Source organism: Theobroma cacao, chromosome 4 (assembly GCF_053813885.1).
Source record: "Theobroma cacao isolate CCN51 chromosome 4, ASM5381388v1, whole genome shotgun sequence".
In the NCBI taxonomy this organism is placed as follows: Eukaryota; Viridiplantae; Streptophyta; class Magnoliopsida; order Malvales; family Malvaceae; genus Theobroma; species Theobroma cacao.
The window spans coordinates 30,287,725-30,302,902 of NC_142642.1; the positions used below are offsets into that span (position 1 = coordinate 30,287,725).

The following is a 15,178-nucleotide window of genomic DNA, read 5'->3' on the forward strand; positions in this document are numbered from 1 at the left end:
ACCTTACCATTGATCCATTTTTAAATTATTAACTATTAAGCTTTCTTTCTCCATCACATAAAATCCTTCAATTATCCATGATAAAAATGGGTGAAATTCATGTGCTGGACAAGTGTTGGGTGGTGTAAAATTACAATTTTACCCATAGGGTGGCAAAATGACTATTTTACCCCTATGCTTGAAAAAATGTCGAAATTAAAATTCTTCACTTCTCAAACTCAAATTATACTCCAAATGATCAATCTTAGTCAAAAATTTCATCCAACACTCACATTTTAACCTCGGGTGGCAAAATGATCATTTTGCCCCTAAGTCATGAAAATTTCAATTTGACTCCAAATCGGTCCTCGAACTCTGAATCACCATTTTAAGTCATTTTGGGGCTTTAAAATTCTCAATTTCATCTTAAAATCTCTATTTGGACTAGTTCGAGACTTAATTCAACTTAATTGTACCATTTGATACATTGTTGTCCTTTAACGATTTTCGAGGTACCCAAGTAAGCAAATATGCATTCTTATGTAAGAATAGCATAATAAACATATTGTAGAGCTGGGCTTGACATGAATAGTTTGAATGGATCCTTGTTGTTGGTAGTTGCCCTGTATGTGGATGATTACCTGAAAACTGGACTAGAAGGTGAGTATTTGATTGAGTTTAAGAAATAGATGAAGAAAGTGTTTGAGATGACTGATTTGGGAGCAATGACTTATTTTCTGGGCATGGAGGTTGAGTAGGTTGAAAACGAGGTAGCTTTGCCTTAAACAAAATATGCAAAAGATTTATTGAAAAGATTCAATATGTGTAACTATAAGGCTAATAGTACTCTACTGTGTATTGGTGCAAAATTCAGTAAAGAAAATGGTTATGCAAAAGCTGATGGGAAGAGTTATGAAAATGTGTATTATTGGGTCCCAATTATACTTGTCTGTTACTAGGCCAGATATAACTTTTGCTACATGTTTACTTTCTAGATTTATGCAAAAGCCTTCTGAGTTTCACTTTACAACTGCAAAGAGAGTTTTAAGGTATGTTAAGGTCACTTTTAACTCTGGATTAATGTATCTGAAGCAAGAAAGTAATGAACTGATTGGCTACTCAAACAGTGATTGGGCTAGATCATTGGATGATTCCAAAACTACAGGAGGCTTCTGCTTCTCGTTTGGCATTGCTGCATTTGTTTGGAATTCAAAAAAGCAACAAGTAGTGGCACAGTCAACAGCTGAAGTAGAGTATATAGCTTGTGCAACTGCTGCAAATCATGCCTTATGGTTAAGGAAGATACTGGTTGAATTAAGCATTAATTTTGACAAGCGAACTCTCATATATGTGGACAATTATTCTGCTATAGCCATAGCTCGAAATCCTGTTCAACAGGATTGCACAAAGCACATAAGACTTAAGTACCATGCCTTAAAGGACTCTGTCAAAGATAACCATATCATCTTGCAGCATTGTTCTACTGAAGATTAGGTTGTTGACATTTTCACCCAAAGCTTAGGGAAGGAGAGGTTCGAGTATTTGAGAACATGCTTAAGAGTTCTTCAAATCAAGGATCAAAGGCTATGTTAGAGAGTTGATCTTGAATCTGGTGATTATCAAGAGGTGGGAATCAACAGTTTTTCTCAAATGATGAAGATGGTTGTTGGTTGACTAAACGATGACCATAAGTGTTGTTTTTAGTTTGAGTTTTATTTGGTTTGTATAAAACGGTTTTTTTCATATCGTTTGTAGCTTTATGTTTCAGTTAGTTGAAACGGCAACTGCTTGTGCCGTGTGAGTTATTAATTTTGTATTGACTGCATTGTTAGTGTCATTTTGATGTTTGTAGCTGTTGGCTTAACAGTCTGTGTGTCCAACTTTACCGTTCAGTCTGCACAAAAAATAATTCATTGTTTTTTGTGCTTCAGCTGAATCATTCCAGTTTAGCCTCCTGAGGCAGGATCTATGGAACCGTTATTCTTGGAAAATATATATATTTGAAATGAAATAGAAATGATAATGAGTGGGTTTCAATTTCTTCTTTAAAAGCTTCCTTTGTCTTTGTTTGTTTTGGGGTTCTCTGATTTTTTGGGTTTTATACTGAGTGAGCTTGAATTTTTAAAACTTCAACACAGGCTTAATTTCCTTTTCTGCTTGGCAGAATGTTCAGGATGTAATGTTGCTAAGTAGAAAGTTACAGTCTAGCCCGCCTTTTTGATGGTGTTTGATTTGTTCTGTTTTCATTTTTTATTTTTTTGTAACAATAGTTGGATGAATATTGCTATGAAATCTGGATTGTTTATTTCATATTCTATGGAGCAATAATACAAAATTTTCCAGAGATGAGACTTGGGAGAATGGTGGGAACAAGACATGGAAGTAAAGCTAATAATGTCAATGCAGACTAGCCATTCTCCTGTTAGATTAAAGACAATACAGGACAACTTACGCCAATTTAATTTCAAAATCCATGGCGTTGCCCCCACCACCGAAAAAGAAAAACGAAATCAGAACTGACAAGAAGAGATGTTGAAACAGAAAACTATCATTATCAGAATCCTTATAAAGCATCTTAACATTGCGCTTGGAAGATCAAGGGCTTCTAGATAGAAAAAAGTGACTCAGTCCCATAGGATGTTCTGGAGAAGCAAAGCGAAGTACAAATTGAGCCCCTGCATAAATACCAAACTAGCAAATTACAGTTTTAGCAAGTTAAGCGAATTCTTTGATATTCAACAAACGGTCCATATGGAAGTTTAATCTAACAATCCAAGTGACCAAAGCCTAGACTAATCTCCTTATTATAGAATATAATATGGATTAGAGAAGGGAGACTTCTTATTAGAGCCGGACCATCCATCAACCATGGCAGTCTGAACGTCCTACCAACTACAAGGACAGCTGTGGCCACGCAAGTTTCATTAATCACCCATGGCAGTTTCTTCTGGGATTGGTTCTCCTCCTCTGTTTTTCAAATCAAACACAGACATTTTATATGACTAAAGATTGAATTCAAGCGTTTAAATTTCTATATTTTTCAACTTTCAATAACGCAAAATCTTTTGCTGCTTTTGTTTTTATAATATTCTATGTGAGAATCACCTTTTAATTTATAATAATATAAAAGCGTGATCAGCCATCAACCTTAAACAAATTAGGACATTTTTGAAGGCTATAGCTGAGGCTGGTTATAAAATGTGAAATCTCTGCCTCCTATTAGTTGAGATTTGGTAGGTTTGTGCATTTGAACAAGAGCTTTCACATTACCTTGACTTACAAAAAAATAACTAAGAGCCTATTTGGCTTTATTTTTTTCTAATTTAAAGCTATTATGAAGTTTTTATAAAAAATAATAACTTTTAAAATTAAGATAAAATTATTTGGTAAATTTTTTTTTATAAGTTTTTTTTAATAAGTTATAATTTTTATTAAAATTATCATAAAAGATATTTTTTTAGAAGGTAATATTGTAATTATTTTTAACAAATGAAGATATTTTTGAAATAAAAATAAAAATTTTCTTGTATTTTTAAAAGTAAGGAAGAAAAAACTCCTCTTTGAAGCTTTTTTTTTTTAAATTTTGTTCTTAAAAAAAAGTTATTTTTTTAAGAGTTTTTTAAAATATTATATTTAACTTGATTTTTACTTTTTAAGAGATAAATAAATTAAAAAAAAGTTAGACGAAACATGTACTAAAAGAGAAATGGTGCTTTCAATCCAAAAAGGCTGTGGAAGAAATTGAGTTGGCATGAAGATCCTCTTCCGATTCTCTCTGCTTAATATATTGGCAAAAGTTTTGTCCCTTTATTGGTCTGAAACATACATCAAGCCAAAAAGGTTGTTCACGTTTCTGATTGTTGTCTTTCTGGGAAATACCACGTAATGTCCAAACCATAAAAGATATGTATTGTTAAGGGAACCTGAGATTCCTAGTCAGAGGTTTGTATTTTAATTAAGCAGCATTAATATTTAATGCACTCACACAGTAAATAGCTTTTATACATAATCAAGTCACTAAATCCTGATAAGATATTTATTTTAAATGAATCAGATTTTAATATTGACCTTTCATTTCTTTCAAAATAATACTCATCCATTAGTGTCAGGACTTAAAAAAAGTGAGATGGATATGTCACTCGAACAGTTACTTCAATTATTATTTGATAGAGTATCCGAATATTATAAATATTTGATTAAATTTTTAATTGTTATCTAAATTTGTATTTGAATATATTAAACATTACTTGTTAAATGATTGATTTAAATAAATTTAAAATAAATTGTTATGTATATTATTAATAAAACTTAAATTAATAAATTAAAGTTAGTTCAAAAAAATAATTTAAAATTTAAAATCATAAGTAAAATAATTAATAACTTTTAATAAATATTAAATTAATTATAAAAAATTTATAAATAAAAAATAATATATTTAAAATTAAAAATTATTATTTATAATCGAGTTTCGATATTGGGTTACTTTAAAATCATTACTCAAACTCTATCTAAACCTATGACAGATAGTAGTTTTATAATCTAAACCTGATTATATAGTGCCCTACTCTTACTTAATCCAATTGGGTAATGCAAGGTACGTAATTGCAAGGTACCTGTTAACATCATGAAAAAAATATTTTTAATTGTGTATAAAAAATTATAAAAAAACAAATTGGGAAAGAAAAATTTTGTACGTTCCTTGATGAATCTAGTTTCTCTTCCTAATAATCTAAGAAAATTAAAAGGGAAATTTGATTTTACCACCAGAGTCTATTTTGCCAAACTGGGTGTTAGAAATTAAGAATAAGTTTTTACCAACAGCTAATTTTGAAAAGAAAAAGCTTTGAAGACTGTAAAGCTGAAGCATGAACAAAAGAAAAGAAAGAAACATTTGAGACTTGTATATTCGGTGTTGTACTTTCCTGGACAGTTGACTATTTCCAGCGTATGGACCAAGAACATATCTATTTTATACATGTAAACGAAGCATACCTACAACTTATGAATCTTCCAGAATTTTTCTAGAGAAAAGAAGCAGCCCCCACCAATTGACCAAACCGCTTTTGGCTCATTCAAAGCAAAGAAAATGCAATGGAAAGTTGCATGCTAAATCGCAATTCCAACGCCAGATTTTATTTTAACAATCCCACAGCTGGCACGTGCTTGACTCAGTGTTATTGCAAAACCCAAAACATCACAGCAACCTTACAAGCTCACCTTTATAAGCAAATACTCTGTTTCTGACCGCCTGTGAGGCTTTGTTCAGGAATATTTGGAACAAAAAAAAAGGTAGGCAGGCAAGGGCAGAAACATGGGTAGGAAATTGGATGCTTTGCTTGGAAGAAACTTCAAGGCCTCCAAGTTTAAAACTCTTGCTAAACTTGCTATCTCTAGGATTGCTATCCTCAAGAACCAGCACCAAGTCCGGTTTTCCCATGCCAGGTCTGATGTTATTGACCTCCTCAACCTTGGTCACCAAGAACGAGCCCTTCTTCGGGTAAGTTTAATTTCACCTCTCTCTTTCCCTTTGTTGGGTTGCTTCTCTTTCTTGAGCAAGATGGATCTGATGGGGCACTTTTAAACAGGTTGAGCATGTGATCAAAGAGCAGAATCTGGTGGATGCATTAACTATAATGGAAAGCTACTGTCAGCTCTTGATAGAGAGAGTCATGCTCATTCAAAAGAACAAGTAAGATTAATTTGTTATGCACATGGTAATACTTTTGGTTATAATATTTGATGGATAAATTTTCAAGCATCGGAGTATCTTAAATTTGCCCGTTTCTTCAATAGGGAATGCCCTGATGAGCTCAAGGAGGCAACATCAAGCTTGATGTTTGCATCATCAAGATGTGGAGAATTCCCTGAGCTTCTCCACATTCGTAGGGTTGTATCATCCACGTTTGGGAAAGAATTTGTTGCTCGTGCCGTTGAATTACGCAACAATTGCAGTGTGCATCCTAAGGTAAGGAGTTCAATCAATGCCTCAAGGTAAAAGACTTTATGGGAAAATGTATTTGTCCTTATTACTGTCTCTGGTGTTTCGACAGATAGTACAGAAGCTTTCAACACGACAACCAAGCTTGGAATGCAAATTGAAAGTGCTGAAGGAGATTGCCTCCGAGAGGGGTATCGCCTTGCATCTGGAGGTAGATAGTCCAGTGGTTGTCGAGGTAGGAAACTTGCAATCAAAAGAAAAACAACAATCTCTAACAAACTAAAAGTTATTGTTTGATACTCAAATAACAATATTTGATAACTGCAGGAGAAAATGGATGTCCATGAGAAACAGAATGAGTCCACTGCTAATAAATCAGCCAACTTGGATGACCCTGAGTACAAATATACTGCCATTGAATTGCCTAGAGAAGTGAACCTGGACGAAAAGTTGTCTGAGTCTGTAAAAGCAAGGAAAAAGTACAGAGATGTAGCTGCAGCTGCTCAAGAGGCTTTTGAATCAGCAGCTTATGCAGCAGCAGCTGCAAGAGCAGCTGTTGAACTCTCAAGAACTGAATCCCAAGACTTTGATCCAGATGATGAAAGTGGTTCTAGCCATAAAAAGGGAGGCCCCAGCCTTAAGAAAGGAGCATTTTATGATTCTGATGCATCAGCAACCCCTGAATTTCAAGGGTACGAAGCTGCAGATGGAATTGAGCACCCAAACAATGAATTAGGATTTGAAAAGATCCATCCCATTGACAACTATAGTTCAGAATCAGAGGGTGAAGACATGACAAAAACTAACAATGGCCTCGAGCTCAATGAAATTGAAGAGATCGAACAAAGAGTATGGATAGAAAGGGCGCTTTCTACTTCAAGTTCAGATTCTGATGTAGACATTTCAACTGAGAGGAAACTGTCTTCGGATCAACTGAGACAGAATGAACAGTTGGGTGATGAATTAGCTATTGATCTAGTTAATAATGATAGGGAGAAGGAAAAGGATGACACAAAATGGCCGAAGTCCCATGACTTAAGCTCTACTAATAACCTGAGCTTAAGTACATATGAAGACCAAAATATGAGACAGAATGAAGAATTCAATGAGGATGAAAGCAAGTTTCCTTATCAATCTCCAAATCTGGCAAACACTCAGAGCTTGAATTTTGTAGAGCAATTGCATTCAAAGCATTCACATATAGACAGAAAGTGGGTGTCAATGAGGACTAGGAGAGAGCGTCGGATCTGATTTTTTTTCTTTAAGATGTGAAATTTTGGTTGCTAATATCTCTTCATTTTTTTTATCAAATAACTTTTTGTATGCCTTCTAGATTTAGATTATGATTTTATACTGAAATCAATATCAAAGAAATTAGAAAATTTATTGTTCTCGTTTTATTTTATTTTATTTATTTATTTTTTAAAATAAGTCGTGAGTCTTTGTTGTTTTTGCCTATATACCTTTTACCTGCAATCAGCATGAGCAAATATAATATTTGGATCAAAAGTTAAATTTTTTTAAAATATTAAAATATAAATTTAACTATCATGGTTAACACATGCCATAATTTTGTGTTTATATGAAAGCATTATGTTAATAATTGATAGTTATGTTAATATTGAGCATATTAATATATATTAAACACAATGCTTTCACATTAAATATATGAATTACTAACAAAATGCTTTCACAACTTTGTTTATATGAAAGCATTATGGTTAATATATATTAAATGTATTAAATTTAAATATATGCTTAAATAATAATTGAGAAGCAAGAGATATTAAGAAAAGGAGGGGGCGAAAGAGAGACATGGAGAGCTAAGTTTAAATTGAGAGGACTGATGTTTAGTATTCGAATCTCCTGTCTTGTTTCAGGATTGATTAGTATTCAATGATGATCTATTAATGTGAAATAGAGGCCAAAGTTAAAAACTTTAGGTATGTAATCAATTAACATTGATTAACTTATTTTTAAAGTAATAGAAATATGAATTTCAAGTTTGCAATGACTACCCAATGGACCCTTAATGTTTTACGGTTAATTTTTATGTGGACCCTTAATTTTTTTTTGTTATGTGGGCTTGTTAACCCAAAGCCCTAAATGGCCTTTTTTTTTTTTTTCTAAATTAGGCTTGTGGAGCAGTTGGTAGATTGGGTCATAGACCCATTATTTCTTTCAGCTTTAAGAAAAAAAAAATAAGAATAAACATAAAAATTAAAAATAAAATGAAAGTAAAAATAAAAAAATACTAAAAAGTCATTAAATATAATAAAATAAAATAATAAAAAGAAATCAAGTCCGAACAAAATGAGATGTCTACAATGTTCACATGTTGGGGAAACATATCCAATGCACATTAAGACTCGTTTAGTGACCCATACAAAGACTAATATATTTATGATAATTAAGATTTATTGATTTTAAATTTTATTATATTTGATAAATAATATGATATTTATGATTTTTTATTGTAAATTTGAATAATAGAATTAGACGTTAATTTAATTGTTTTAATTGTGTTTTAGTCAAGTTAATTACATCACTTGTGTTAATTGTATAAACATATTATAAATCATATAAATTTTAATTGTGTTGATTGTGTAAACAAATCGTCTCGTGTCGTATAAAATTTAATCTAATATGTATAATAAATGTGTTAGTCGTATCAAGTTATAGTACGTGTTTAAGATTCTAATCCGATTAATTAATCTTGTCATGTTCGTGTTTATCGATATTATTGTTAATACTTTATATTTACAAGACACAATGAAAACACAACAACACGAACTGCCAGGTTTTGATTTTATGCATCTATCTTTCATTAATAAAATATATTTTTCCTTTTAAAAAAATTATTCACAATATATATTTTGAAATTAAAAACTATTTTATTCATAAAAAATAAATATTGTTTGTACTTAAGCATATTTTCCTTTATTTTTATAATAAAAAAACTGAAATCTAACAAACTGTCAATCTGTGCCTATAATTATAACTATTACATATCAATAAATAAACCAAATAAAATTACCATATTTAAGATCAAATTGAAGCAAACCCACAGGTTATGTTTTTTAAAAGATGAGACAAAGTCCTTTGGACGGGTACCAAAATAATCTTCCACCCATTCCATACAACTTCCTATCACTTTCTTTATCGTGAAGACAGCTTACGGGCACCATGTTTTGATTCAACTTCCATCAAATCCACTTTAAAAAAATGGGACAAAATTTAGGTATGTAATGCAACACATACATTGAAGAGGTGAGGATGCATCTGGAAAGAGACGAGTGACAGAACAAGCATGACCCTTCAGTTATTAGAAATTTCGAAATTTTTTAAGGTTTTCTTTATTCATTAATCTCATAAAACAGTATTTCAATAAACAAACGTCGGATATGTGACATATGCTCTAAAATCGAACCACCTTGTACGGAGATAATAATGCATGAACACCTCTTTTGAAACTTTTGCCTATTGTGATTGTTGCATGTACTTTTATTATTTGCTAACGCTACCCTTTAGCGTAGCAAAACTGTGAAAAACAAAAAATACGAAGAAGAAAAACTGTCATCACAAAAAAAATGAACAGCTTTTACTGATGAATTCAATTCTATCAGTAATTATTGACGGAATACTGACGGAACAGGATTGTAAGAATTGTTGACAGAATATGGATGAAATATTTCAACGGAATGCGATCCATTGGTACTCTATCAATAATATAATGGGGCACATGAATAGTTAAATGGTAGGAAGTTTAATGACGGACTTATTCCGTCAGTAATAAGTTATCGACGGAATTTACCAACCACCTAGCCTACGAATATAGTGGTCAGTTATTTGGTTTAGGCATTGATGACATCACTGGAGGATATGTCGATAGAAATTCCATCGATATTAATTTTTAATTTTCAGCAAAGTATTTTGTCAGTATATTCGTTGGCAATACATATTTAAAATTCATACGCGAGATTTTTCCTTAATTTATCCCATTTTAATTACCGACGGAATCATCCGTAGGTGATGTTAATAAAATCCTTGCTTGGGATACTTCTTCTCATTTCTCCCTTTACTCTTTTCTCTTCTCTCCCTTCTGCTTTATTTTCACTTTTTTTCTTTCTCTTCTTTCCCTCTTACTTTCCCTTCACCACACTTGAGCACCTCCTCCCATCAGTCGATGACCCACACAGTGGCGAGGCTAGAACATTTTCAAAAAAGGGGTCAAACAGAAAGGGACATTAAACAGTTAAAGAGAATTTTATATATAATTCAATTATCACTCATCTAAAAAATTAAACAATATGCAAAAGATATTGAACATACAAAAAAAATACATATTAACAATAATGATGGTGTCATTTATATATATATGACTAAATAAAACTATAAAAGGAGTCTCTCTCACTTTTTGCAGGCAAGAGTGAGAGAAAAAATAATTTTTTAAACTCAAATGAATTACCTCTTTACTTTATGTGTTCTAGCTCTCCTCTTATTTTCTATTTGCTTTTTAAATTGCTAATTAACGTATTGAGTTACTGGATTGAGCTATTGAGATATAATATGTTATTATAAGTTATTAGATTGGATTGTTAAGATATAATATGTTATGATAGGCTTAAATTTATATTAAAACTTAATAGGTTTGAATTAGCAAGACTCACTTTTATTTATTTATTTTTTTTATAAATTTGATAGGCTTAACATATTAGTTTAGAATTTACTTGTTGGGCTTAACTAGTAATATGCTAACCATAATGACTCTAATTTTATCAAACAATTTGAAGAATAAAACTAATTATTAAATAAAGAATTATTTTGAGAGCTATTAAAAATAAATATAATAAATAAAATTGTATTGAAAGAAATACAATTATTTTATTTTATCAATTTGTATGTATATCCTTGTTTCTTAAAGTTTACAACATACATGCTAGAATGCATTGATTATTCTGAATAAAAAATGATATATTGATGAAATTTTAAACAACAGTGTAACATATATTTGAAAATTACATAATAATTTATTTGTTTTTAAAAATTAAAATCATAAAAAATAAAATCCACATAATAGAGAAAAGAAGAATATGACAAGTAGAAGATAGAATTCATATATAACATAATAAAAAAGAAAGAAAAAAAATATGATTGATGATTCGTAAAAATTTGTAAAAGAAAATCTATAGAGATTTAAAACATATGAGTAAATAAAATGAAACAAATAAATATAAATAATAATATAAATTAAAAAAAATAAAAAAGACTTTAAAATTGAGCATATGAAATTATTTTGTTATTCTTTATTTATATTAATTATTAAATAAAATTATTTTAGGCGGGCTATTAAGAAAATTTATAAAAAAAATTAAAAATTTTTATATAATATGTAAAATTTTTTTACAATTTGGGCGTGAGGGGGGGGGGGGGTGGGGGAGGCCCTGCCATAAGGAGGCTCCCGTCTCTGGACCCACACACGGTGACTAGCGACCCGCGCCAACCGCCACCTGGACCAGAAGCCGGCCCCTATTCACAGCTCCAACTAGCTGACCACCATCGAGTCCCTGCCACTGCCTCTGTTGCTGATCGTCCTTCTCCTTTTGATCAATTTGGGTTACATTCTCCCATGAACGAATTCCTGCCATTAATTTGTAGTTTCAATTGTTTGAATATTTGAGGTTTTTTTTATTTGAGTATTTAAGGTTTTGGTTATTGTGGATTTAGGATTTAATTTATGAAATTTGCCATATTATTGTTTAATTCAGTTGGACTATTTGCTTTGTAATGAAATGAAAAAAAAAATGTGTGTTGCTGTCATATTGTTTTGGGGTTTTTCTTGATAATTTGTTTTTGTTGGCATTTTGTTGTTCATTTGTTTGAGTTTAGGGTTTAGGATATAGTTGTTGGCAAAGAAAATTCAATTAAAAAAATGCTGGTTTAGGCTTTAGTTGTTTATTAAAAATTAGTTAATAATTAAATCTAGTAATTAATTAAGCAAACTTTGGTAATTAAGCAAAATGGAAATAAATTTTAGAAATAAAATGGAATTAGGCAAATTAATTATTAAGCAAGGAACTAAATAAGTAATATTATTTAACTTAAAAAATATTTAAATTAATTAATTATTATGTTAATAATGTAATTAAATAATTTAGTTAATTGAAGATAGTTAAAAATTAGTTATTTATAAGTATTAGTTATTAATCAAATAATTAAATTAGTTAATTGAAGATCGTTAAAAACTATTTAAATTAATTAAGATTTTTACATAAATAACTAAATAATTTAACTAACGAAATGAATAAAATTTTTTAGTAATTAAGTAATTAAAAAATTAGTAATATTATTTAATTTAGAATATAGTTAAATTAATTAATTAAGGTGTTAATAACATAGTTAAATAATTAAGTTAATTAAGTAATGTAATGTATTAATTATAAGTATTAGTCACTACTCAAATAATTAAATTAGTTATATGAAGATAATTTAAAATTATTTAAATTAATTAAAGTTTAGTAATATTATTTAATTTAAAAATATTTAAGTTAATTAATTTGTTAGGTATGTAATGTGTTCTAACTATTTAAGAAATTAATTATATTAGTAATATTATATAAAATTTACTCTAGGGTAATTATTTAAGGGGCTTAGGGAATTAATTACATAATTACCTAATCATGAAGGATCATGTATTAGTAATTAATCAATTCCAAATGTATGAGTAAATTTAATAAAATTTAAAATTAATTATGAAAAATATTTTCATAATTAAGCAAATAATTACGAATAGTAATTAGCTGGATTTTGTTTTCAATTGATGTTTGTGTTAACATTTGATAACGAACGACATCAGATGTTTATTATAATATTGTTTTCTCAAAAAGGAAAAAGATCAAAGTTGGATGTATTCTTGAATGGATTCAAGTGGATTTCTTTTCATAGAATTTGTAATGGTGTAGGTAAATTTATTTCACTTGCATTCAATCAACCAAGATACATGACTGAGATTAAGATTAGATGTGCTTGCTCTCGGTGTATAAATAGCAAGTTCTTAGTTGTTGATAAGGTTTGAGAACACCTATTTCGTAAAGGGTTTACCAATGCGTATACAATATGGGATGCACATGGTGACTCGTTCCATGTTGGCTAATCATCGGGACATTGTTGAGGAGCAAAATGAAGTAGTTAATGAAGAAAGAGTAGAAAATCCATATGTTGAAATTGTTATGGATGCTTTATGATCGAAGTTTCATTTTAATGATAAGACTCGAGAGGAACTGGTCTTTCCTGAAGATCTAAATCTGAATGATGCATCATTCTTCTCGTTGTTAAATGATGTCGATGCTCCTTTGTGGGTTAGATGGGAAAAGCACGTAAAATTGTTAGCTATGTCCCAATTAATGAATGTGAAGTTAAAGTTTAACATGAGTTAAGAATGCTTTAATCATCTGATGCATTTACTGAAGGAGATGTTGCCATTAGATGAATCATTATAAAAAAAACTTCTATAAAATGAAGACATAGTTGAAGGAACTTGGGCTCAACTATTTAAAAATTCATCCATGTAAGAATAATTACGTGTTGTTTTATAACGAATATTTCGAGTTGTCTTATTATCCATGTTATGGTCATCCTCGGTATAAATCGGATAAATCAAAAGAAGGAAGGGATAAAAAAATTCCTTATAAGATTTTTGGAATACTTTCTACTAACATCGAAATTGCAGAGACTATATATGTTAGGTAAAACTGGAAAACGCATGACATGGCATGCCATACACCAATCTATCGATGGAGTGCTTAGGCATCCTGTTGATGGTGAAGCTTGGCAACACCTTAATTGAACCCATTAGTCTTTTGCCTTTGAACCTCGCAACGTTAAACTCGATTTATGTTAAGATGATTTCAATCTATTTGGGCTGACAGTGAAATCGTATTCTGTTTGGCCGATAATGCTGATTGTTTATAACTTACCTCCATGGATGTGCATGAAGCAACCATACATCTTTCTTAGTATGGTTATCTCGAGGAGGACAAGTCTCAGACAGAACATTGATGTGCTTTTTTGACCTCTAATTTATGAGTTAAAAGTTTTGTGGGAAGAAGGGGTGGTCATGTACGATGCCTTTACTTTGCAAAATTTTATTATACGAACAACACTCCTATGGACCATTAATGACTTTCTTGCATATGGTATGTTGTCCGAGTGGAGCACTCATGGACGTTTATCATGTCCGTATTGCATAGAATATGTAAAGAGTTTTTTCCTAAAGTACGGGAGGAAGTATTTTTTTTTTATTTTCATCAACAATTCTTGCCAACAGATCATCTTTTTTGTCGTCAAAGAGATAAATTTAAAAAATGTGTTGAATGAGACCCTCCAATTCATCAGTTATTTGGAGCTGAGATCTTGGAACGATTGGAGTCAATTCCAAATATCATGTGTGTGACAAATGTGGAGGATCTGAAGCTCCTCGGTTTCGGTCAAACCCATAATTGGGCTAAGAAAAACATATATTGGGAGTTATCGTATTAGGAGACAAATCTCATTCGTTATAACTTGGATGTAATGTATATTGAGTGTACAAAAACTTGTCAGTTAAAATCCTACTACGCAAGTATACGTATCAAATAGATAGTATATTAGCAAGCAGAGTATCGATCCCATAGGGAATTGATCTAAAATTTTACTAAGTACTAAAATTAGAACAATTTAATGTTATCCAAATAATCAAACTCAAATAACTAAATTCATTAACTAAAACTAATTCAATTAAAAATTAAAGCAACAAAATAATTGGGTAAAAAGCAAATCAAACAAGCCTAGGATTACAATATCCCTCACACTTCATCTAAATCTTACCTCTCTTTCTTAACTTATTTCAATGGGTTGAATTGCTAACCTAGAGTCCTAAATTATTTATAAGGGTCTCCCGACTCATCTTATAAAAATATCTATTTTAACCAAAACACTATATCCCTATGTGAATTGAAATTAAAACAGACTCATTAAGTTTAGACTACAATCTTGCTACATATGGCTTATAGGTATATCCCTATTCTATAGGCAAATCAATTAATATGATCATATGCTATCCCAATTTTAATGTCAAACCCTGCTTTGTAAAATAATTATAATGTCATTCATATGCTCAATAGAATGGTTACATATTTAGGAAGTTTGAGAAAATCATTGAAAGATGATATTGCCCCTAATGGTATCATTAAGTCGATTAAGCCTCAAACTAGTTCAAATAGG

General features: G+C 30.6%; 1 protein-coding gene and 1 pseudogene across 1 annotated transcript; both read left to right on the top strand.

Moving 5' to 3' along the window:
* The first annotated feature begins 563 nt into the window (after positions 1-563).
* Positions 564-1,473, top strand: LOC148763260 (secreted RxLR effector protein 161 pseudogene; annotated as a pseudogene).
* A 3,641-nt stretch (positions 1,474-5,114) lies between these two features.
* Positions 5,115-7,299, top strand: LOC18602066 (uncharacterized). The gene is made up of 5 exons (XM_007033224.3): positions 5,115-5,476; positions 5,565-5,668; positions 5,773-5,944; positions 6,030-6,152; positions 6,245-7,299. Exons 1-5 carry the CDS (start codon positions 5,291-5,293, stop codon positions 7,166-7,168), a joined length of 1,509 nt encoding a protein of 502 aa, XP_007033286.3. The 5' UTR covers positions 5,115-5,290; the 3' UTR covers positions 7,169-7,299.
* Positions 7,300-15,178: the final 7,879 nt, after the last annotated feature.

Bases quoted from the DNA above. Each gene is read 5' to 3' on its own strand.
- LOC18602066 (XM_007033224.3), top strand. From the start codon at position 5,291: ATGGGTAGGAAATTGGATGCTTTGCTTGGAAGAAACTTCAAGGCCTCC. The intron at 5,945-6,029 runs GTAAGGAGTTCA...GTGTTTCGACAG, and splicing joins ATTGCAGTGTGCATCCTAAG to ATAGTACAGAAGCTTTCAAC. The intron at 6,153-6,244 runs GTAGGAAACTTG...TGATAACTGCAG, and splicing joins ATAGTCCAGTGGTTGTCGAG to GAGAAAATGGATGTCCATGA.